This window comes from Mirounga angustirostris, unplaced genomic scaffold (genome assembly GCF_029215605.1).
Source record: "Mirounga angustirostris isolate CCGP_5_RB_7025 unplaced genomic scaffold, mMirAng1.0.hap1 SCAF_1, whole genome shotgun sequence".
NCBI lineage: Eukaryota > Metazoa > Chordata > Mammalia > Carnivora > Phocidae > Mirounga > Mirounga angustirostris.
Genome location: NW_026991709.1, coordinates 75269079 through 75295309, shown reverse-complemented (window position 1 = coordinate 75295309; position 26231 = coordinate 75269079). Strand labels below are relative to the sequence as shown.

Genomic DNA, 26231 nt, shown 5'->3' with positions numbered 1-26231 from the left:
CCGAAGGCAGACGCTTAACCATCTGAGCCACCCAGGCGCCCGAAGTTGACGGTATTTTGATAGGGATTGCATTAAATGTGTAGATTGCTCTAGGTAGCATTGACATTTTCACAATATTTTTTCTTCCAATCCATGAGCATGGAACGTTTTTCCATTTCTTTGTGTCTTTCTCAATTGCTTTCATGAGTATTCTATAGTTTTCTGAGTACAGATTTTTTTGCTTCTTTGGTTATTCCTAGGTATCTTATGGTTTTGGGTGCAATTGTAAATGGGATCGACTCCTTAATTTCTCTTTGTTCTGCCTTGTTGTTGGTGTATAGAAATGCAACAGATTTCCATGCACTGATTTTATATCCTGCCACTTTACTGAATTCCTGTATGAGTTCTAGCAGTTTTAGGGTGAAGTATTTTGGGTTTTCCACATAAAGTATCATATCATCTGCAAAAAGTGAGAGTTTGACTTCTTCTTTGCCGATTTGGATGCCTTTTATTTCTTTTTGTTGTCTGATTGCTGTGGCTAGGACTTCTAATAGTATGTTGAATAGCAGTGGTGATAGTGGACATCCCTGCCATGTTCCTGACCTTTGGGGGAAAGCTCTCATTTTTTCCCCATTGAGAGTGATATTCGTTGTGGGTTTTTCATAGACGGCTTTTATGATATTGAGGTATGTACCATTTATCCCTATACTCTAAAGAGTTTTGATCAAGAAAGAATGCTGTACTTTGTCAAATGCTTTTTCTGCATCTATTAAGAAAATCATATGGTTCTTGTTCTCTCTGTTATTAATGTATTGTACATAATTGTAATGTATTGTGTATAACATTGATTTGTGGATCTTGAACCAACCTTGAAGCCCAGGGATAAATCCCACTTGGTCGTGGTGAATAATCCTTTTAATGTACTGTTGGATCCTATTGGCTAGTATTTTGGTGAGAATTTTTGCATCCATGTTCATCATAGACCTCTCCTCTGAGAGTCTCCAAGTTACATGAAGAAATAAAATCACCACTTGGGGACTATAATTTATCACACTTGTACTTGAAAAATAATCCCTCACTTATATTTTGAAATTCAGACTCTATTTTAATTAAACACATACAAATTAGCTCCACTTATTATTCTAGGCATTGTGTTGGGCTCTGGTGGAAAACTGGAGGAAAATATAGTCTCCTTCCCTCAAAGAAATCACATACTAATAAGAAATATGAAAATATTGATAATGAATTACAATGCAAAGCAAGAAGAGATATGTTTATAGAAGCAATTTATAAAGAAGGCTATGGAATTCCAAGGAATCAGTGGAACTTTAAAGGAGAAAATATTGTGCCTTCTAATAAATGTGATTTCTTTGATTCCTGGGTCTTGCAACATAGTCTATTCAATAATTGAAAAATCAATTTATAGATGTTATATGTAAATATTTAAATATAATTTATAATAACATAGATACATAGCATATATACCAAATACATATGGCATCGATATCATAAATACATATAACCTATATTGAGGTTTCATCCTAACAATTTCTTCAGGAAGTATCATAAGAGGAGACCATAACTGGGAGATATAATCTATCTCACATAGCTCAGCTTGCAAGAAAGAAAGGGAGATTGGCAAGCATTTAATACCCATTTGAAAAGATTTTCACATATGAAGGCTACAAATAAGCTATTATAAACATTTAAAAAATTAGGGAATGTTGTTCCCCTGAACACTTCTTGAGAAAGCTGCCAGATGAGTTTCTTTGCATGACTGAAATGACTGGAGAGATATCATCACAAGAATTGGTGTGAGCATAACTGTGGAATTAAAGTGAAATGATGCTTGCAAGGAAATAAGTGCTATATGTTATGATTATACAGATCCATCTGACAACATAGACCCATCAAATATCTAACAGTTCAGGAACAATAGTGAGGATATTTACAGTTTAGAATGAGTTTTGATTGTTTCATGGCTGCTAACTGAAAATCAGGGTTCTCACTACAAAAAGTTGCTTGAAGACATGGAGAAGGAGGAAAAATAAAGACTACAAAGTAAATTTAATGAATATTTTACTAAGGAATAAAAGAAAACAACTGAAACGAGCAAAGACCAAGATTTTCATATAAAAATATTACTATAAAAATGTAAAAAAAACTTTCCTATAAAAAGAGCATAAAAATAAGACACATTAAAAACTTTATATAAAATATCAGCATATATATAATATAACACTTAAAATAGATTCTAAAAAATACTGATCATATTAATAAATGTAAATAGATGTAACTTGCCAACTAAAATGCAAGTATTTTCAGATTGATAAAAAAAACCCAACACTTTCCTGTGTTTAAAATACACAACTACAAACAAAGATATTTATAAAGGCTGGCAATAAAAGAATGGACAAATTATATCAGGAAAAATTAAATTAAATTATAAATAAATAATAAATTAAAATTTTAAAAAGAGTGCAACTATTTTTATCAAAGAGAACCCACAGGGAATGCTAGGAAATAGAAACATATTAAGAATAGGAGACTTTGATTCATTTTTTTAAAATCCAAGGCAGATTTTATATTTAAAATTTATAGAGGAAATATACAATATAATCCATAAAATAGAATTTGTAGATCTACTTTGAACCCTGAATTTCAATAATAGAAAATATATCTTCTCAAGTGCATCTGGCATATTCATAAAATTTACTGTATTGGGGCGCCTGGGTGGCTCAGTCGTTAAGCGTCTGCCTTCAGCTCAGGTCATGATCCCAGAGTCCTGGGATTGAGCCCCGCATTGGGCTACCTGCTCAACAGGAAGATTGCTTCTCCCTCTCACGCTCCCCCTGCTTGTGTTCCCTCTCTCACTGTGTCTCTCTCTGTCAAAAAATAATAAAATTTTTATTTAAAAAAATTTACTCTGAGGTGACAAACCCTCTAGAAATTCTAAAGAACAGATATATTAAAAAAGCATTCACGGGGCGCCTGGGTGGCTCAGTTGGTTAAGCGACTGCCTTCAGCTCAGGTCATGATCCTGGAGTCCCGGGATCGAGTCCCACATCGGGCTCCCTGCTCGGCGGGGAGTCTGCTTCTCCCTCTGACCCTCCTCCCTCTCATGCTCTCTGTCTCTCATTCTCGCTCTCTCTCAAATAAATAAATAAAATCTTTAAAAAAAAAAAAAAAAAGCATTCACTAACTGAAATACAATAAACTAGAACTTAATAACAAAACCAGAAAACAAGAGGCACTTTTACCTAGGAAATATAAACCATATCGTTAAATAGCTGTTGGGTCAAAGAAAAATACAAAATAAAATCACACACTTTATTGAAAAGAATAATAATGAAAATGTAGTATTGGGGGAGATAAAACAAATATCAGATAAAAATCATCATTATACCAATAAAAATAAAAAGCAAAAATAAAGCAAATGACACACAAAAAAATCTAGAAAGAACAACAAAATATGCCAAGAAAAGCCAGAGGAGAAAAATAAAGCAGAAACTAGGAACAATGACAAAAGTTGAAATCAATGTTTGTGAAGCAAAACATAGGATAAAAGAAATAAATGTAAGGCCATGTTTCTTAAATCAAGAAAAATCCAAGCCACTAGTTAACCTAACCTAATTAAGAAAAAAGTAGAAAGCAAACTCACAAAATTAGAAATGACAAGATGGAAACACCGAAATAGAGAATCTTTAAAAAGAAAACAACTTAGCTCAACTGTATATAAATAAACTGAAGACCTGGGAAAAAAGGATAAAATTTTAGAAAAAAATCCTTTAAGAACATTGACCCCAAAAGAGATGAATAGTCCAATTACCATGGAGATTTTTTTTTTTTTAATTTTAAAAGAGCAGACCAAGAGAAAGCAGATCCAGATATTTTCATGAGAGGATTTTACCAAATCTTAGGTTATCAGATAATCCCATGGTTATTTTACCTTTTCAGATCTTAATAAACAAAGTAAACTTTCCAAGTTCATTTCCTGATACAAATAGAATATTGATCCCCAAATCACAAACATTACATTTTAAAAATAAAATTTTAGACTCATGTCATATATGAATATCAGTGCAAAAACTATAGATATGAAGTTAATAAACAGAATCCAGTAAAACTTTAAAAATATAACACATCTTAGTCAATTGGGCTTATTCCAGGAATGTGTCATTCAATATTAGGAATTCCTTTAATGTAATCCATCCTATCAATAGAGCAATGGAGAAAAAGCATGTGATCATATCCATAGATGGCAGAAAAGGCATTTGACAAAATTTAACATTTATTATATTTTTTAAAGTACAACAAAATGAGACCTGACAGATACATCCTTAATATGGTGTGTGTGTGTGTGTTTGTGCACCCTAACCCAAAGCCAGTATCTTACCTAATGGTGACATATACTGGAAATTTTACTACAGTGAGGAACAGGAAAACCATGCCCATTATTTCTACTACAGTTTAGAAACGCATTTAGACAAGAGAAAACATTTGGAGACATAATAATTGGAAAGAAAGAAGCAAAACTACATTTATTTACAAATGACAAGTTGGGAGTGGCTGGGTGGTTCAGTGGGTTAAGTGTCTGACTTTGCTCAAGTCATGATCTCAGGGCCCTGGGATTGAGTGAGCCCCCATTGCCTCCGCACTCAGTGGGGAGTCTCCTTGTGCTTTGGCCCCTCCCCTTGCTCATTCTCTCTCTCTCTCTCTCTCAAATAAATAAATAAAATCTTTTTAAAAACAAACAAAAAATAAAAAACAAATGACGAGTTGGAAAAACCAAGATAACTAATGGAAAAACTACCACAACAAAACCCTGTTGATAAAAATGCAAAGTGCATAAATATATAAAGCTAATAGCACTTGTATATACAAGCAGAGAGCAGATAGAAGATAGAAGACCTCACTTACAATTGTGTAAAAATAGGAAAATATCTAGGCATACAGCTAGCAAAGAATGTCCATCACTCAACTATAAAAAAGAATGAAATCTTGCCATCTGCAATGACATGGGTGGAGCTAGAGAATATAATGCTAAGTGAAACAAGTCAGAGAAAGACAAATACCATGTGATTTCACTCATATGTGGACTATAAAAACAAAACAAATGAACAAAGGGGAAAAAAAAAGAAAGGGAGATGAACCAAGAAACAGACTCTTAACTGTAGAGAACAAACTAATGGTCACCAGAGGGGAGGTGGGTCGGGGGATGGGTAAAATAGGTGATGGGGATTAAGGAGGGCACTTGTGATGAGCACCAAGTGTTGAGTCACTATATTGTACACCTGAAACTAATATTACACTGTATGTTAACTAACTGGAATTTAAATAAGAACAACAACAACAAAAATATATGCTCATATATGAGCATATGAGGAAAACTATAAGAAAAATGCTAAAATATGAAAAGTAGATTTGAACAAATGGAGGCTCACACTGTGTTCCTGCAACAAAAGGCTCAAAAGCAGGAAAGATGGCAGCTCTTCTTAAGTTAAATTACAAACTTAACACAATTACAATAAAAAAAATACTCTCAGTTTTTTTTTGGATCTAAAGAAATTGATTACAAAATTAATTTGAAAAAATTAAAAACTAGCATAGATGGAAAAACCCCAAAGAAAGAAGAAAGAAGAGCCCTACCAAATATTTTAAAATATCATATTTTCCTTTCCATACAGTGGTATACTAACCCATGGGTGCATCGAAAATTTAAAAAATAAATTTTTTTAATTAACAGAACAGAAATTCAAGAAATAGATATATTACTTGATTTAAAAAGCAGTATCAGATATTAGTGAGTAAAAGGATAGACTCTGAATAAGTGACCTGGAAATATGGAAAACAAAAGATAAAATTGATCCTTTCTCAAACTATATATTATGATAAATTCTAAATGAATTAGAGATTTAAGTGATAAAACAGATGAATCCATTTCTATGAAGAAAACATTGGCGAGTTCTGTTCAGAGAAAGAGTAGGTAAAATCTTCCAAATTTCTGGTACAAAAATCCAGAAAAGTTCAGAAAAAAAATACGGAAAAACTAGATACATTTGATTGATTACATATTTTTTGACATTTCCATGGCTACAGATATCATAAAGCAAAGTAAAAAGAAAAATATCACAGACCTGTACCTCTGAAACAAATAATACATTATATGTAAAAAAAAAAAAAAAAGATAGTAGGAAGGGAAAAATGAAGGACAAAATCAGAAGGGGAGACTAACCATGAGAGACCACGGACTCTGAGAAACAAACTGAGGGTTTTAGAGGGGAGGGGGGTGGGGGGATGGGTTAGCCTGGTGATGGGTATTAAAGAGGACACGTATTGAATGGAGCACTGGGTATTATATGCAAACAATGAATCATGGAACACTACATCAATAAATAAATAAATAAATAAATAGGAAAAAAAACTAATGATGTATGGTGACTAACATAACATAATAAAATAAAATTTAAAAAAAGGAAAAATAATAAATTGGAGAAATGCGTATAACTTACATCAAAGACAAAGTGTTAACAACTTTAATATATATAAAGAACTTTTAAACATAGAGAAGAAAACGAACAAGTCTATAGAAGAATGGGGTAAAAATAGTTTATAAAAAAGAAATGCAAAGCACGCACAATCCACATAAAAAGATGCTACTCGTTGACATAAGAAAAAAAAGCATTTAAAATTTTTCTGATCTACCATTCTTGTGTGTGTTCAATTGGCAAAAATCCATCAAAAAGACAAAAGAGTCTTGCCCTAGACCCACCTAGTATGTGGATTTTCAGGAAATATGGAAGACAGAAATCTTCAGAGACTGCAAGTTGCCAAACAGCAGGAGTCAGACTATAGGATACTGCAAGATGAATAATCCAGTTTCTTCAATAAAGAATTACAAGGTTTTGAAGAAAAAGAAAGAGATGGAGGGGAAAGGGCATCCTAAAGATTAAAGCAGAATAAGACATTTATTAACCAGTCATGTTTAAAAAAAATAACTTTGTAAGAAACAATTGTGAATGTGAACAGGGGCTACTTGATGATTTTAAGTAATTAGTGTGTACTTTTAAATATGAAAATGGTACTGTGGTTACATTAAAAGTGAGAGAGATTCTCATTTAAAACTTTAACTGAAAGTATTTATCTTGGACTTGCTTCAAAATAGTAAAGGAATGAGAATGGAATGGAGGAAGCAAGATTTGCCTAACTGGTGATTGTTGACTTAGAATGAGGGATGCTTGGGAGCTTTTCATATGATTGTATTTGGCAGGTATCTGAAATATCCCATGAGAAAATGAAGGGGAAAAAAAAAAAAACTACACAATGAGAGAAATAGCAGATTAGATCTGGCCAAACAGTAAATGAATTCATCATATGAGAAGGCTAAGGAAATGCCTTCAGAATATATCAAAAGAGATGGAGAACAGAATGAGAAATTATAACGTATAAATCAATCTAATGAGATTTTAGTGGGAACAAATAGAACAGAGGGAATCACTATTTGAGGAGATGATGGGTGTTTTTCAATAATTTTCCAGAAGAGGTAAAAAAAAAAGATAATTTTTCATATTCAGCAGTACTAACAAATTTTGACTGAAATAACCAATACTGCTTTTGAAAGTTTAAATGGAGTAAGAACAATTATTCTGTGGAGGGGAACTCATCTAAGAGATGGTTTACAGGCTTGAACATTCTTGTGAGGCATGTTCTTGTAAGGGCTTAATGCATGGGGTGGGCTTAATATCAGATACAGACAAGAAGCAGGATAAGAAGTGAACTTGGGAAGGAGATTCGGTGCCACACAGGAACACCGTGTTCCAAAACTATGTTCAAAAACTGCCATGTTCAAAAACTATGCAAAACCCATATAAACCCATTCAATATCTCTGAAGCTAGACAGTGACGGTCCCATCCAACGTATATAAAGCAAGAATGGATTTTAGTAGAGTAACTGATGATCTTTGGTGGTCAAAAATCAGTTTTCGATTTCCTTTTGTTCTACCTTTCCCTTCACTTCCGACTACTTCCAGAAGTTAGAAATGAGTTAAGTAGAACTAATACATTTGCACAGTAGTTTCCCCATGAGCTTGAAAAACTGAGGATTTCCCTTAATCTAGACTTTTTACCTTGCTTCACCTCTGGAATTAGAATACAGAGACTAGGCTTTTCTGTACTCACTGGCATAGCAAAAAAAGTGAGCTTCAATGCCAGGATTGTTTTATTTAGAATTTATTTAGAATGATGTATACATATTAACAATTTTCTTATGTAGATATAGGTTATTTATGCATTTTATATTTTTATTTTCAATAGTTGATGTTTTACTCTTTCAAATTAAATTCAAAGGACACATCTTGTGGGGTTTTTTTTCAGGATTTATTTTTTTAATAGGGATTCCTGTTCTTGGTCTCAAAGTAAATATTAAATTTGGTTTGTATATTAAGAAGGTGGAAAACAATGGAAAATAATTATGCGCTTGCATAAAATAGTTCTCTACATCTTAAGTTTTAATAGAAAAACAATTTTAGATTTTTTTCAAAGTGTAATGATAACTCAAGATTAAAGGTTAAAATTTTCTGTTAACAAAAATATCTTTGTATCATTGAAATGTGTATAATAAAGTGACAGGACAAAAATCTGCATTTTCCCATATTTAGTATAAAAAGACAGAGTTTAAAGTTTTGCACTATCTTATAAATAGAAAATTCATAAAAATTATCGTAATTTTGCTTGGGAGAGTCATACATAAGGTTATTTGCTGCTCTTTTATCATATTTGAGACAATAGCCTTGGTCTACCAATCCAGGTAGCTTTAACCTCTTCCCTATTTATTTTTGAAATTTTCACAAAATTAAGAGTTATCATATTACTTTAACATGAGTGTGCACACTTTCTTTGTTGCTTATAAACATCTGTGGTTTTCATGTGTATGCCATCAAGTTTTATCCTTCTCAGGCATGCATTCTCTACCTTTTCATATTCACCCACAGTAGGGCATGGGTCCAAGATCCATTTTCATACTGTAGGCCCAAGATTTCATTCATCACTTAATCCTGGGACTCATAAGCTTTTTTGGGTCATGGGCCACTTTGGTAGTTTGGTGAAACCTACAGACTTCTCATATTATTGTTCTTAAGTAGATAATATTCATAAGAGTTCAAAGATTACCAATGTATAGAAATAGAATTATCAAAAAAATTAAAATTAATTAGTATATAACAACATATATGCTTATTTATTAATATATAAAATAACAAGTTCTAAGAGAGAAGTCTAAAAAACAAACATTTCAAATAGTTCTAAACATAAAAGCAATTTCAAATGTGATCTGAATGGATCTGTGATTTCTATTTGTAACAAAGGTCTAAGTACTCCTAATGTTATTGTGATTTGTTCCCTGCATTCATAAGTGAAGGAATTGCTATATTTCAATTAGAGGATAATGAAATTGAAGATGTAAAATTTTCCCATCACATTCATGGATCCCTGAATTATATTGGTACATGACTCCACATTTAAAAACTCAAACTTTCAAGCAAATGACACTCATTTTATTTTCAATTTTTGTAAAATATTCAGAAAAGAAAAATTTTACACTCTGCTTTTGAAAAACTTCATAAGAGATGGAAACAGAAAGATGAATGAATAGTTGGGTAAAAATAAAAACAAAAACAATCATGAAAAGATAAACAGAGAAAAGTCTATGTCAGATCATATTAAAATGAAGCAAAGAACCACCTCTTGGTTCCTATTTTGTATGATGCTTAACTTTTTTTCCACCTCAATTTGACACCAGCTTCATTTTCAAATGGATGTGCAAATTAATTCTCAGGGCAAAGTTAACCATGCTTTGAAGTCCAAAGTATTTTCCTCATTCAGTCCACTTGTTTAAAGCCTGCAGTTAATGAATGGTTTTCTCATTATGCAAATAAAATGAAGCAGCTATGATTATATCCCTGGCAAAAGAACATCTACTGTGTGAATGACACTTTAACATTAGAAGATGCTAATAATTGGCCTGGAATTTCTCTAAAAACTGTTTTCCCTCACTCCTCACGCAATGCTGAGAATAGCTTGTGGAAAAGAAAACAATACTAATACTTTATTTATATTTAGTCACTATAAGCATCTTCACAACTGTTATTCCTTGAATTCTCTCATTAATATCTTGAGCTCAGCATTATTGTGTCAGTCGGAGTTTCTGCAGGAACAGGAAGTACATTTGAAATAGGAAAATTTGAGAAGGATTTGTTCTCATTAGTTCCAGTAGAGGGGAAGAGGGGAATCGAAATGGATGGCGCAACAGCCTGAGACACAGGTCTAAAGAGATAAGGAAGGGAAAAGTTTCCAGAAGTCAGAGAGACAATCCTGAACAGTCAGCTGGGTTGAGAGAAGCAGTCACCTTCAGTTGGGGGAAGTGACCTGGCAAGGGAGAAGGCAGGGGGAATTATCCTGACCTCACTTCCTCTGTTCTTCTGGTCTCTTTTCAAGGCTGCCCATTGCCTAAACCAAACCGAAGCCAGAAAGCAAAGGAATTTTTATGTGATCCAAACACATAGCCTCCTGGACTGAAAGTCAAATGAGTAAAGGCAGAGATTGACTCTGGCAAGTGAGATGGAAGATACCCAGTGTAATTATGGCACATTGCACAGGTTCAGGTCAATAAACTTTCCTCCAGTACGTTGTTATTATAACCACTTAATTCAAAGAGAAGGACTCTATGCCCATGCAGTGGTATGATTAAAGTTTCTCCTCTCCCCTGCTTAGGCCCCATTCAAGCAATGGGAAGGGGGTTGCTTGTAGTCAGTTTATCCTCACCCCTTCCCCTACTACAGTGGGCTGCATTCTGCTTCCCTGGTCTTGGGGATGGCAGTGCAGAGAGGTTAGGAAAAATCTGACTTGACTGATACTATTATGCTTTACTGCTCTCTGGTCTCAGTAAATGCTCAAAGCTGATTCCTTATCATGGGATGTTTTTTGGAGTCATCACATAACCCCCATTGGGAACATTGACATAAACATCCTTGCTTCCTGCAATGTTTCTTCTCTGGTAGGTCAGTTTGCCCCTCATCCTCATCCTCGCTTCCCAACTACTTCGTTTGACACCAGCTCCAGCATCCTCCTAAGGTCGCCTCACCATCACCCCTGGCAGCAAGCCCGTCAGGGAAGGTGCCCTTTATAATGAACCTAGGCTGACTCTACCCACGTGCTTGCTCTGCGTCTGCTCCACAGAACACCCACTCCCCTTTCTTTTTTTAAAGATTTTATTTATTTATTTGACAGAGAGAGACACAGCAAGAGAGGGAACACAAGCAGGGGGAGTGGGAGAGGGAGAAGCAGGCTCCTGGCCGAGCAGGGAGCCCAATGTGGGGCTCGATCCCAGGACCCTGGGATCATGACCTGAGCCGAAGGCAGACGCTTAACGACTGAGCCACCCAGGCGCCCTGAAAACCCACCCCTTTGATTCCGGTCACTGAACCTGAAGCTGTTCCTTATGTCACCATCTCTTCATTCTTGCCCGGAGCGATCTCTCACAGCTTCTTGCTCTTCCTATTTCGCTGACACTATTCTCTCGAGCCTGTCTGCTTCCAAGGGCATATGTCAAGCCATCTAAGTTGTTTTCCTGAAGCCAACCCCCCACCCCAGAATATGAAAGAGGAGGAAAAATACCACTGTTCTCCAATAACTCATCCCGCGGAAATTCTCCTTCTTCACCTACTCTACATCTAACCTTTTATTGGACTCAAGTTGGGCAAATCAGTTTTTAGGAAACCCCTTTGCAAAACCTGCGTGAGTCTAGCATCTCACTTTGGAGTGCCAGAAGAAATACTTGCCACCTGCTTCTGTTTTTCCGCAGCCTTTTGAGGCCACAGCCGAAACTGAGATAGAAAAAAAATCCCATTTTAACATTCTGGTATATATGTTTGGTTTTTTTCCCTAATCCCTATAACTCTCTAAGAAGATATTATTATCGGGCGCCCGGGTGGCTCAGTCGGCTAAGCGACTGCCTTCGGCTCAGGTCATGATCCCGGAATCCCGGGATCGAGTCCCGCATCGGGCTCCCTGCTCGGCAGGGAACCTGCTTCTCCCTCTAACCCTCCCCCCTCTCATGTGCTTGCTCTCTCTCATTCTCTCTCTCTCAAATAAATGAATAAAATCTTAAAAATAAATAAATAAATAAAAGAAGATATTATTATCCCCATTTAATTTGCATATTTTCAGGGAGATAAAATGATTTTCCTGAGATTGCCAGCTAGAACGTTAGATTGTTTAACTCCAAATCCAATAACTTTCCGGGTAAATAGCTGCTTCTGATGAAAAGATTAAAGTTCTGCATGAAAAAGGCACTTTTCCAAGGCGCAGAACAACAAGGTTCACTTAGAATGTATTCATTAAATAAAAAGTTTTAGAAAAATTATACCAATGATATATGGGTTTCTATCCTAAGCCAGACATTAAATTCAGACTGCAGTTGAGAATAGCAGTTGCAGTTTCATTTTGTTGAATATGATTGCCCTTCTTGATGACAGTCCCAAAGACTAAAGGTAAAAATCCTAACATTTCATTTTCCTTTCTAATTAATTGGGAAGCAATGCTAGAGACCTAGGCCAACCTAGACGTCTCATGATTTTTGCTATTCCTTTCCAGTTCTTATTTGGTGATGCCCATAGGAGGTAGTTCAAAATGGGCTCCATTTCAGAGTGAGAAATGCAGGACAATGATTCAGAGTGTGGTGTTCTATTTCCCTACTTCCTTCCTCCTAGTTGAAAAGCCTGGCTGTATAATAGGAAATGCTCTTAAGCATAATCCGGGGCCATTGTTCCTCGTAACTGCTCTCTATTGCTGGCCTCTCATCACTGCATCTCAATACCACAGACTGAGACAGTCCCTTTGCCTTTGCTCCCTACCCTAACTCATATATGAATGAGTTTAAAACCTTCTCCCAGAAGTGGCAATACTTAATTCCGTGGATAGGCTTTGATATGTACATCACCTACCCCCACCCCCAAAAGAAAATTCTAGAAGACGTTTTTGTGTAAATCTATTTGCTGGGTAGAAGTTCTGAAAGTTTCATTAGACCCTCACAGAGGTTCATGAGCCAAGCAAATGAAGATCCCTTATGCCTTATCCTAGCACTTTGCAGCAATTTCCAAATCAAGCATGCCTATGTTACTTTACAGAAACTTCAATCTCATTATTTATTCCAGTGTTCATGGTTTGTTTCTGCCCATTCCTTGGGATAATACTTTAGAAGGTGACATTATGCTTAGTCAGCACCATCATCATAAATTTAACAGAATCCATTTAAAATTGAATCACTACTTTGAAATAGAATTCCAGAAGTCATACATCAACTTTCTGCTAAGCAAAGTAGCACTTTCTTCCATCTTCCTAAACATATCCCATTTATTAAGCCTCAAATTTCCATGTAGAGGAACTCCAGTTAGGGAAAGACTGCTTCTTGTCCTACCCTAGATTCACTCCCTTCTGGAAGAGAAAGCAGTCATTTATCTAATAGGCCAGTTATTGAGGAAGAGTTGAGCATGTTTCGTTGATCACCTTTCTTCCTGTCATTACTTGATAACCATGATTAGTCATATAAATTGGTCTAATCCAAGCAGGAAATATAAAGAAGCCCTTTCAAATGCAGATGTGAAGCCACATCCTATGTTTATCAGATCACTAATAAAAATGATATTTTGATTTCCATGCATTGATCATAGCGTATTTCTCTATCGTTTCTGAATGTGGACTCCAGGGGAAAAAGGGACATTGTGTACTGGCCCCTAAAAACTACATTATCATTCAGACTTAATATGGTCCTCCATCCTAATATTCTGGAATTTGAATTTAAAAGCCTAAATGTCTGTTTTAAACACAATTCTGTGGACTTTGATGATTTACCTTTTCATTCTTTACAGGGCTTTGTTGAGTCCTTCATTTTAGTCTGTCCTCACAGGTCAGTCCTTCCAAGTTCATATAGTTGTAGCTGTCCTCCTATAGTCATTTATTCTTCTTTTTTAAAGTTTATTTGTTTATTTAAGTAATCTCTACCCCCAGTATGGGGCTTGAACCCATGACCCTGAGATCAAGAGTCACATGTTCTTCTGACTAAGCCAGCCAGGCACCCTGTCATTCAGTCATTTCTTAATTCTATGCCTTAATTATAAATTGTGAAACCAAGACTGGGACCATCATTTGCTTTATTGTTTCCACATGCTCCATAAATTCTTTCTGGAACCCCCATATTAGACGTGATCTCTTCTCTTGTGGAATCCCAGAGCATTTTTAATCTCATGGTATTAGATATCTATTGCTATGTGGGCAGGTTACCCAACACTTAGCAACTTAAAACATTAATAAATGTTGATGTTCTCACATAATTTCTGTGCATCAGAAATCCAGAAAACTTTTGCTTGAATGCATCTGGCTCAAGGTCTCTCTAAGGGTTTCAGTGAAGAAGTAGGCCAGGGCTGCAGTCACCTGGAGGCTATACCAGGGCTGGATTATCCATTTCTAAAATGGCCCACTCAACATGGCTGATGGCAGGAAGTCTTAGTTCCTCACTGGCAGTTGGCAGGAGGCTTCAGTTCATTGCTACATAAACCTCTCTATGGGGCTGTTAGAGTGTCCTTAGGAAATGGCAGATGACTTCCCTAATGTGAGTGATCCAACAAAGCAGGGTGGAAGCTGCAATATCTTCATGACTCAGCTTCGGAAGTCACACAGTAATCATAATATACTGGTAGTTACAGAGATCAGCCCTGCTCAGTGCAGAAGAAGACTGCATTATGGTGGTATTATTGGGGTTCATGTCGGAGCCTGGCTACTGTACTCATCTAAGCTGTATAGTATAATAATTTAATTACATACTATACTAATCTAAATTACTGAACTACTTAAGGGGCGCCTGGGTGGCTCAGTCAGTTAAGCGTCTAACTTCAGCTCGGGTCATGGGATCCCTACGGTCCTGGGATCAAGCCCCTGTTGGGCTCCCTGCTCGGCAGGGAGCTTGCTAATCCCTCTCCTTCTGCCCCTTTCCCAGCTTGTGCTCTCTCTCAAAAAATAAATAAATAAAATCTTTAAAAAAATAAAAATAAATTATTGAACTATTTAAAAGGACATCCTCTGTTAACCATTACTGTATCTTCCCTTTCTGCGTATTACTCAGTGTTACTGGAGTGGCATGCCCTTGTTGACAGGGCCTAGCATTTTATTGCCCATTTAAGATGTACAGGCAAATCAGACTGTTGTTTTTAGGGAACATTCTCCACACTCTGATTCTTAGGTTTCTTTCCTTGGAACTCAAAATCATAAGCAGGATCAGTAAAAGTTGTTGTTGTATCCAACAATGGGGGAAAAAAAAACATTTACGTTCACATGAAATAACTATTAAAATCAATGAAGTTCTAGTCCACAAAATAAGCCTTAAAATGTTTAAAGCTTTGGTTACTATATGGAACATATTTTCACAACATGATATAATTAAGTAACAATAGGATAACCAAAAAAGAAGGTGCAATCCTCAACTCATTTCATGAGAATGCATTATCTGATCACCAAACCATAATGGAGAGAACAAGAAAAAATTATAGGAAAACTGCATTAATGACAACAGGTACAAATTCCTACAAAAAAATTAACAAAACAATTCCAGTAATGTATTAAAAAGATCAATACAACATTATCATGTTGGATTCATCACATAAATACAGTAAAAGTTTCATTTGCTTTGGAAGGACAATTAACAGAGTTAATAGAGTGAAGAAGTAAAGCCACATCATTCAATAGATGCAGAAAAAGCACTCAATAAAATTAAGCAGCTACTTATGATCAAAATCACTGATAACTAATAATAGAAATAGAAAGAAACTTTTTTTTTAACCAAGTAAGGGACACCTATTAAAAAACCTACAGCACATGTTCTTAAATGGTGTCACAACAACAACAAATCCAATAAACTATGCAAGGTCTTTATGGAGAAAATTACAAAAATTTTTGAGAGGGCATGAAAGATAACCTAAAAAAAAGATCTTAGATAGTAAGATTCAATAGCATAAAGATTTCAATTCTCTCCAAACGTATTTATAGCTTAGATTCAATACAATTCAAGGTAAAATTGCAAAAGGATTTTCCATGAAACTTAATAAGCTGAATCTAACACTTATAAATAATTGAATATGAATATAAAAAAAATGACCTTTGTCTCACTCCATAAATAAAAATATAATTTCAAAAGGATTAAGAACATAAATGTGAAAAGCAAAACTACAAAAAGAATTTAGGATGAAATAGGAGAATATCTTCATAACATTGGAGCAGAAGTCATTAATAAACAAAAAGTAAAAATACTGATAAATTTAAAAACAACATTAAAGATTTTCATAAAAGACACAGTAAAGAGTAGCCACAAATGGGAGAGGATACTTGCATATAGCTGACAATATCTAACATTCTGAGTATCTGTAACCCTCCTACAAATCAATATTTAAAAGGAAAACTAACTGGGGTACGTGGGTGACTCATTCGGTGAAGCGTCCCATCCTTGAATTTGGCTCAAGTCATGATCTTAGGGTCCTGAGATTGAGCCCTGGGTCATGCTCCAAGCTGGGCATGGAATCTGCTTAAGATTCTCTCTCTTCCTCTCTTTCTGCCCTTCCCCCACCATCTCTCTCCCTTCCTCTCTCTCTCTCTCAAAAAAAAACCAACCAAACAAAAAACGCCACAGAACAAAACAAAACAAAAGAAAAACTAACCAATAGAAAACAGGCAACAGACTTGAACAGACACTTCCAAAAGAAGAAATCCAAGTAGCCAATAAACAAAGGAAAAAGGGAGAAACTTATTCAGAGGAAGCAAGTTAAAAGCACAGTGAGATAAAATTACAAATGCTTGAAATCTTGCCATTTGCAGCAACGTGGATGGACCTAGAGGGTATTATGCCAAGCGAAATAAGTCAGAGAAAGACAAATATCATATGATCTCACTCATTTGTGGAATTTAAGAAACAAAACAGATGAACATAGGGGAAGGGAAAGAAAAACGAAAATCCCACATTGCAAAGGCTGGCCTAGATTTGAAACAATAGGAGCTGTCATACTCTGCTCTTGAATATGTAAATCGGTACAACTTTGGAACAGTCTGGCTCTGTGCAATATAATTAAGTATAGGCATAGCTGACAATTGTACTTCTAAAAACACACTTGAGAGAAATCCTTAAACGTGCATTAAAGGCATCTATAAGAAAATTTTCATCTGAAAAATACTAACGACAAAAAAGAAAGTAACTCAAATTTCCATCTGTGGTGGAATGTCTGAATAAGCTGTTGTATGTTAATACAATAAAATATTACACAGCAGTGAAAATAAAGAACTGCAGCTGTATATCTCAACATGGACAAATCTCAAAACAAAATATTTGCTGAAAGAAGTCAAGAAGACTTCATACAAGATTTCTTTTAAATAAAATTTTAGAACCATCTACACTAAACAAGAGAGTTTTGAATAATAAATAGAGATTATAAGGAAAAGCAAGGGTATAATTAAACCAAAATTCAGGCTACAGATTACTTCTGGGACCAAGCCATGAAAGGGATGCAATTTGGAAGCAAGAGCAACTGGGGAATTCCAAGGTGTTGGTAATATTCTATTTCTTCATTTGGTGCCAACAGGAGTGTTCATGTTATTTTTCTTTAAACTGAACATAGGGGTGCCTGGGTGGCTCAGTCAATTAAGCGTCTGCCTTTGGCTCAGGTCATAATCCCAGGGTCCTGGGATCGAGCCCCGCATCGGGTTCCCTGCTCAGTGGGGAGCCTGCTTCTTCTTCTCCGTCTGCCTGCCGCTCTGCCTACCTGGGTGCCCCCTCTCTCTGTCAAATAAATAAAATCTTAAAAAAAAAAAAAAAAACATAGATAAATCTATAGGCTATTTTGTATGTGTGAAGTGATTTTTTTTCTTTTTTTTTCTTCAAGATTTTATTTATTTATATATTTGACAGAGGGAGGGAGAGAGAGAGAGAGAGCACAAGCAGGGAGAGCAGCAGGCAGAGGGAGAAGCAGGCTCCCCGCCAAGGGAGGAGCCCGATGCGGGGCTCGATCCCAGGACGCTGAGATCATGACCTGAGCCGAGGGCAGACGCTTAACCGAGTGTGCCACCCAGGCTCACCAAACCATAATGGAGAGAACAAGTGGTTTTCAATAAAGCATTTAAATACACATTTTCTAACTGTGTGTTTTAGAATGTAAAAATTTTTTCAGAAACTGGATTATCAAAGAATATAAATGTTTAAGAAATCCTATTCAACACAAGAAGTATATTTTAGTGTAAAGTTTAAAGTTGTATTTAAAATAATCAATCCATTCTCTTTATTAGTTTGACAGATATTTTGTATCCTTAAACTATTTCAGAATCTTTTAAAATGGAAAAGGTAACATGGATATATAATAAAAGCCATGTCAGACCATTATTTGGTCACAAGAGGGACTAGATGGTCAGAAAGTACAGTTTCCCCCTTTGGTCTTAAGAATATTTCACTGTCTTAACATTTATGTTTTACACAATGTTTATTCCTATAAGAGTATGTGTTACAAGTGTGGTACTGCGATATATATTTCATTTCAGCAAAAATCTTAAGATAAATACTAGTTTGCCATTTTACTTCTAAATGGATGGAGACTATAGAAATTAACTTACTGAGCTATGGTCATTTTTTTGTTTAATTGCTTTATGGGAATAATTGTTTTAATTTTGTATTCGTGCTAAAAATTTTAAATTCTGAATGGCTTTTCACATATATTTATTTATTTTTCTTATTTGATTTCAAGATACATGTGAGCACTTGAAACCAATCCCAAGTTTTAGAAAATGAATCAAAGTAATTATGGATCTATGGCTAGAGCAAAAACATTCATATCCACTTGATCCGTTGTTTTCAAACTCTGCTCTAAGCACCCTTAGATGTTTCTGGAAGCTCTTTCAGGGACCACCATATATGGAGAAGAGCGGGCACTTCTTTACAGGGACAGTTCTTCACTTAACATTTTAGATATTGATCTCTTTTATAAAGCTTTTATTTGTAGAAATAGTAAACTACAAATAGTTTGAAAGCCAATGGACAGGACTGATAGGGAATAATAGTAGAATCAGTTAAAACGTGTAAAATGATTTCAGGTGTGTTACCTCATTAGCTTTTCTCAGGCAATGCATGTCCCATTCATCACTGTATCCCCAGTGCAGAGAAAAACTAACAATGATTGTGCATAAAGCAATCAAATTTACTTAAGAAGTAAGTGTTAAATAAACAAACTGGTCTGAAAGGTAGAACAGGTATTACGTAAATCTTATCAAAAAAGAAAGAGGGGCGCCTGGGTGGCTCAGACGGTTAAGCGTCTGCCTTCGGCTCGGGTCATGATCCCAGGGTCCTGGGATCGAGTCCCGCATCGGGCTCCCTGCTCCTTGGGAGCCTGCTTCTCCCTCTGCTTCTCTCTCTCTGTCTCTCATGAATAAATAAATAAAAAAAAAATCTTTAAAACAAAAAAGAAAGAGAAGCTCAGAATGACAACAGTCCTACAAATGCTTACACTATGGATAAGTAGAAGAATCAAATAGAATCTAAGTCTTTCATATCCTGGTTCCTAATCAAATCTTGGGGAAAGAATGGAAGGAAAGAACATGGAACGAGGGAAGAAGGAAGGAAAAAAGAATTTATTTTGCTTTCCACCACTACAGCTGCCTCTTATTTGCTTGAGCAAAAAAGATCAACAGTAGGAAAGAAAGAAAAAATGCTATTTTCATTTATTTTACCTTTATTTTTGAAAAAATGAATTAGTACTCATTTTTTTAATTTAAATTCAATTAGCCAAGATATAGTACATCGTTAGTTTGCATTAGTACTCTTAACCAGTAAATGTTCTGCTCTAATTTATAAAGATGCATGAGACCATCATACTTTCCTTTAAGAAAGCAGAAGTGTTACTTTTGCTGCCATCATCCGTTCCACAGGTGCTTTGAGAGGTCAGTTCACATGTGTGACACCACTCTTCTTCCCAGCTGCCATTTCCTTCCCCTTCTCACTAGTCCTTTAAACACCAGAAGGGGTTGGTTTTTCACTTTCTCTTCCTACATGTCTGGAACTTCTCCTGAGCACTCTCCTCCACCCTGAGGTGGCTTCTATCTTACCCCTTTCCTGGAGTTCTGATGGAGGTAGTCAGTAAAGGAATTGAATAGTTCAAGGAATAAAAGATCATAGCAGTCTGATTTTTTTTAATATATATCAACAACATTACCCTCAGGCATAAGCTCTAAATCACACAAATATATTCATATTTTATTGCTATGGTAGTAACTTACCTGAACTTTTGGACTTACAACAACACAAATTTATTATCTTACAATTCTGTAGGTCAGAAGTCCATTATAACCTCAGCAGTCACCATATGCCAATCTACACAACTTTTCTCAGCCTCCTTTCCAATTAGGTGCAGCCATATAATTGACTGTTAGCCACTGTATAGCCTCTAAAATTCTCCCTGCTGGCTGCTCTGCGCTCTCTTTTGCCTGATCTGCCAGCTGGCTATGGAAGAAGTAAAGAGGTCAGTGGGCTGCACTCCTTGGAGGCTCTAGAGGAGAATTCATTTCCTGCTCATTCAGGTTGTTGGCAGAATTCAGTCCATTTTGGTTGTAGGACTGATGTTCTTATTTTCTTTTGAGAACTTCTAGAAGTCACAGCATTCTTTTTTTTTTTTTTAAGATTTATTTATTTGAGAGAGAGTGTGTGCATGAGCAGAGGGGAAGGGGCCGAGGGAAAGGGAGAGAGAGAGAATCCTCAAGCAACTCCACACTGAGCGCAGAGCAGACATGGGGACCCTGAGATCATGACATGAGCAGAAATCGAGAGTCAGAGGCCCAAGGCTGAGCCACCCAGGCTGACTGAGTCACCCAAGCACCCCTGTTGTTCCTTGCTTCTTGATCCTTTCCTCCTTCCTCAAGGCCAGTGATGGTGGGTTAAGTCCTTCTCAGAGTGCAGCTCTCTGACCAACCCACTCTTTTTCAGTCATCTTCCACTTTTTCAGAGACTAGACAAGATTTGGCCTACCCAGGTAATCCAGGATAATGTTCTCATCTCAAGGTCCTTTTAAATCCTATCTGCAAAGTCTCTTTTGCTAGGTAAGGTGACTTACTTATGGGTTCTGTGGATTATGGTGTGGACATCCTTGAGGAGACCTTATTCTTACTACAAGGAAAACAATTGCTTAAAATAAAAGTCTATAAATTATGCAAATAAAATAAAAAATATAAGAGGTATTTTTTTCTTTTTTCCAACAATAATTATTTATAATTATTACATCAGAATACCTAAGCACAACTGATATGCATACTTCCTACAACTCTTCATCATTAATTTTATGCTAATATTACAGATAGCATGTTTCTCCTTTGATTATCAGGTTGAAAAATATGCAGTCAATGTAGTACCAAAAAAAAAATCCAAAAGTACAAACGATAGACTTCACTTAAAAGGGTATGTTTTTCAGAAATTTGAAGAGTAGAGGCAGAGATATGGCTAGGTTAAGGATAAGCACTAAATATTTTTTTTCCTGCATTTTCCCCCACTGATCAAACTGTTGTCTAGCAGACATCCTTTTAAGATCATATATATGATGCAATCTGCATTGACTAGCAAAACTAAGGGCCAACCTTCTGAATCAACAGAAAAGAAGGATGAATTAGGTAAAAACAAACAAACAAATAACATAACATGGCCCTGTTCCCTGTTCCTACAATATCATTTGGGGATAAGCTCCAAATCAGGTTCATACCTATTTTTATCATCTCTGTCTACATAGTACTAAGCACAGTGCGTGGCATATATAAAGCATTAAATAAATATTAATTACCATCAAACTTATTGTTTTGATTACAATCAAGCAGTGTTTATGGAATGTTCTATGTGCAAGACACAGTAATAAAAATACCCCATTTTTCATTATTCTCTATACTTCTCAGAGCTTTTAGATCAATTATTTACCTAATAGTGATATGAGGAACACTGATTAGACCTGGTAGTTAAGGTAAAAACTTGGTGTCAATAAAAATGAGAGATTTTTTTCCTCCACTTATTGACATTAAATCATTACTCATCTGAGAGTACTTAATTGTAGGTTTTTGAAAGCAAAGGCTATGTTTGACTTATCAATCCCAAGACAGCCACAAAAACATCCTTATATAAAAGTTACATAATAAATGAGAACAAGAAAAAAATCATACTGAAGTTTTCATTCATTTTTAGTGCTTAAATTGTATAGTGTATATTGACAATCTAATGCAAGTAGTTAGAACAGAAACTATTCAAAATACTCTGAAACAAATCTTTTCAATTCTTTAAGCTGCTGAAAACTGATTCAGTTGTCTCTATCTCCATTAAGAAGACTCAAAACTTCTCATAGCTCCAAGGCCAGTGAAAGTTATGTTCTGAGAGTTCTGGGACCTCCCCTATTAGGATTTTGACTTGGTAGAACTAAGGGTTGGCAATAACAAAGCAAATTAAAATGCTTCTTTCTCAAGAGAGAATTTACAAAACATACAAGCTGGAAGTTCTCTTGTTGGATTTTTTAAACTTCATTTTAATAACGAAGCTTATTTTTTCCAAATAACATTTGGCACAGAGAATATATAACAGACATAGACCATTGTGTACAAAGCTTCTCTGGATAAAATCCGAGTGAAGACATGAGAAGCACACTTATTCCACATTCAGTGTTGGCATCAGCACATTTTCCTCCCCCAGAACAATTCTTCCCTGGAAGAACCATTCTGAGTCAGAGACTGGGGAAAACCACTGACCTAGTGTGTCTTTCATTAACAGAGGTATACACCAACATTTGAAGAGAGAAAGGGACTTACCCAAACTAAACAGCAGATTGGTATGCTGATAAGACCTGGCTTTTCATCAGCACTGTTTGATTCTGGATAAGTAATTTAATTTCTCAAAGCTTCAGATTCCTCAGATATAAAGTAGAGGTAGTTATACTCATTTTGACAGATGTTAAAAGAATAAGAGATAGTGTCTGGCACGTGGTGGGTGCTGATGAATGGTAACTATCGTGTGTATTCCAACTCCCAGAGAAAGCCCCCAGATCTGCAAGAAATAAAAGAGCAAAAGTCATTAATTGATAACTTAGACTTTAGCTTAAAAATATTCACCTTGGTTTGTTTCAGGAAAGTAGTAGATCATCCAAAAAGGCGATTTGGTACCCCGGTGGATCGGATTGGTGGAAACCGTCTCTCTAATTCCAGAGGCTAATTGATTCCAACTGTGAGTACAATTTGAGTATATGCAGGCTTCTGATTAACATCTCACAGTGGGCTCATTGATCCATCTTGATTTATAAATTTCCCTTTTACTTTCCTAGCTTATAAACTCACTGCTTCAATTCTTCTCTACTAAATTAGTATATTGAGGCTAAGTAGCTTAAGGAGCAAAGGAATGTCCTAGATCTACTTCGCCATAAAATAGATTCAGTTATTCTCACAGATTCTTATATAATTATTGAATATTAATATGTGAACAATGGTTCAATTCTAACTGATGTAATAAATCACCTTCATACTATACAGAACTGTGTAGTAATCCCTCTATTATGAAGAAGACACATTTCGGTGACATACAGCATTTTGTTACCAATAACTACATTCCCAGATTTATGATAACACGGAACATAAGAGAGAGAATGGTGTAGCATAAAGAGTATTAGCCCATGGAATCAGAACACCTAATCCAAATCCTAGCTCTGTCACTCCTTCGTTCATTATCCTGTTTCCATATCTTATTTCTGTACATCTTGTACATTTAGATAGTAACATAGTAGTATTTTGAGAATTAAATTAGGTGTATATTGGGCACACAAGACATGCAAGTGATCTTAGATTACAGTTCTGAAAATTTACTCTGTGCTGGGCCCTATACTTAGTGTTGTGCACATACTGCTTCGTTTAATCATCCTGTTCCATAAAGTGGGTCCTATTACTGTCTCCAGTATCTTGAGAAGTAGTACAGTGTAAGAGGTAAAAGTGGCACCCTGGGGCGCCTGGGTGGCTCAGTTGGTTAAGCGACTGCCTTCGGCTCAGGTCATGATCCTGGAGTCCCGGGATCGAGTCCCGTATCGGGCTCCCTGCTCGGCAGGGAGTCTGCTTCTGCCTCTGACCCTCCCCCCTCTCATGTGCCCTCTCTCTCTCAAATAAATAAATAAAATCTTAAAAAAAAAAAAAAAGTGGCACCCTGGAGAGGCCCGCTTTGTGGGTCAAATCCCAGTTCCTCTATCTGTTAGCGGTGGGACCTTGATTAAGTTCTGAAATCCCCCTCCGTAAAATGAGGATTCTAATAAAGTTCAACCACATTACATTGTCCAGAAGACTAAAGGAATTGATACACATTAAACATTTAGAATAGTGCCTGACATGTAAGTGCTCAATTATTTTATTATTATTATTATTATTATTATTAATTATTATACAATATTGTATATTATATGGCATTGAGCTAGTGATATAAGTAGCATTTAAATCCACAAAGTTTAAATTCTGAGCTTATATTTTCAAAAGTATATTTAGCCATATATATTATATATTTTAAACATGAAATGTTAAACATAAAATCTAGGCACTATATTTTTTCTCAGGAAAACTTACAGAGGATTCATCCTCCCTCCCAGATGAGACAAACTGGAACTGTTTTGACAATTTCAAGCATGACTTTCATGCTTTTTATTTCTCTCAGTATGATCCTTAGACCAATGATGCAGAGTCCCCTAAAGCATCACATTAACCCTGAACCTCTCAATTTAAATCATGCCAGTTTGTTCTCTTCATCAAATGCCCTAAACCACAATGAGAAGTGAATATTTTACCTCAACTTTCTTATTCTCAGAATGACTTAGTTAAAAGAAATTTTTTTTTTCTTTTATGGAGCTTTGATCGATGAAGTTCTGAGGTTACTGAATGTCCACAAATATAAGAGGACGTAATGAGTACTGTGAAGAACAGTGCATTGGAGCAGTACCATCTTCAAAATGTGGATTGAACTTTATGTCTAGAGATATACCAAGTATGGTCATTCTTCAGAATTGTTAAAAATCACCACATTTTCTTTGAGTAGGATCTAACTAATTGCTATTAAAAACTGAGGAACTCCTTGAAATCAGGATCACAATCCTCCAGTTTCTTGATGTGTTGAGAACATTCTGACACTGAGATTAAAACAATCAAGTTTGATTAGTTTCCACATGTACTCTATTACCTTGGACGCCCTGGATTATCACCCATTCTAGTATTTCTGAATTAAACCAAAACAGGTTATGACTTAAAAAAAAATCATGCAGGAAACTCATTTTCATATAAATTTTCACATGAAGTTTTAGACCATCTAAACTCCAGATAGCCACTAAACTATGGAAAGGTATTTGGATTAATATAATGTTTCCTGAATCACTATGGGTGAAATCCAAATTCATATATTATGTCCTTGATTTAGTAGGCTATGGTGAGTATGATGACAACCACTGTCCTTATTATTAAAGTTTCAAGATAGTAATATCACAAAAGAATAGGTTTAGAATAAAACTTAACATCATGTATTTTCTCTTTCCCTTTTGTCAATCATTGCAGGTGCTCGGGTCAACCATTAGGTTTCTATTCATTATTTCCTGCCACTGTGACCAAGATTTTTCAGATGCTTTTTTACTTCATCATGTGAAGTTTTATGTTTTATAGTTTATGAATAATAAAAAAACATAAAAAAATATATGTCTAATTTCCATTTAACTTTTCAAAATCATTTTCCAGTATACTGTTTCTTATTTTTTGGATTAAGTCACTAAGTGATTCAAGAACATAGTCTGATTTAATCCAACCCTTTTGTTTTGTTTTGTTTTTTACAAATGAGGACACTGAGTCTGTGAGAGGAAATTGATTTGCTCAAAATTTTACAGGCACTCAGAGCAAGAGCCAGAGCCCAGGTCTCTGGATGTCTAGGCCAACGTTCTCTTCATGACCTATAACATCTTCAGGAGGTTAAGTTGTCATTGCTGGATGCCAACTTCTCGGCTTACACATTTCTAAAACTAACAGAGGCAATATGTTAGACTTTGTGAAAATCTTTGTTCCACTTCTGTGGGAGTTAGTGTATACTCTTTTAAAGAAGATTTATTTGTGGGTTTTCACCTTCTGGGTTTCACTATAAGTCTTCACACTAAAAA

At 35.6% G+C, this 26231-nt stretch overlaps 1 protein-coding gene across 1 annotated transcript in view; it reads left to right on the top strand.

Annotated features, from left to right (window-relative positions):
* The window catches only part of OSTN (osteocrin), a 28963-nt gene extending 5670 nt beyond the window's left edge, over nucleotides 1-23293 (top strand). The window contains exon 3 of the mRNA XM_064575608.1: nucleotides 23197-23293. Within this exon, the coding sequence (XP_064431678.1) occupies nucleotides 23197-23281 (85 nt within the window). The 3' untranslated portion in view covers nucleotides 23282-23293. The remainder of the gene's footprint in view (nucleotides 1-23196) is intronic.
* The last annotated feature ends 2938 nt before the right edge of the window (nucleotides 23294-26231 follow it).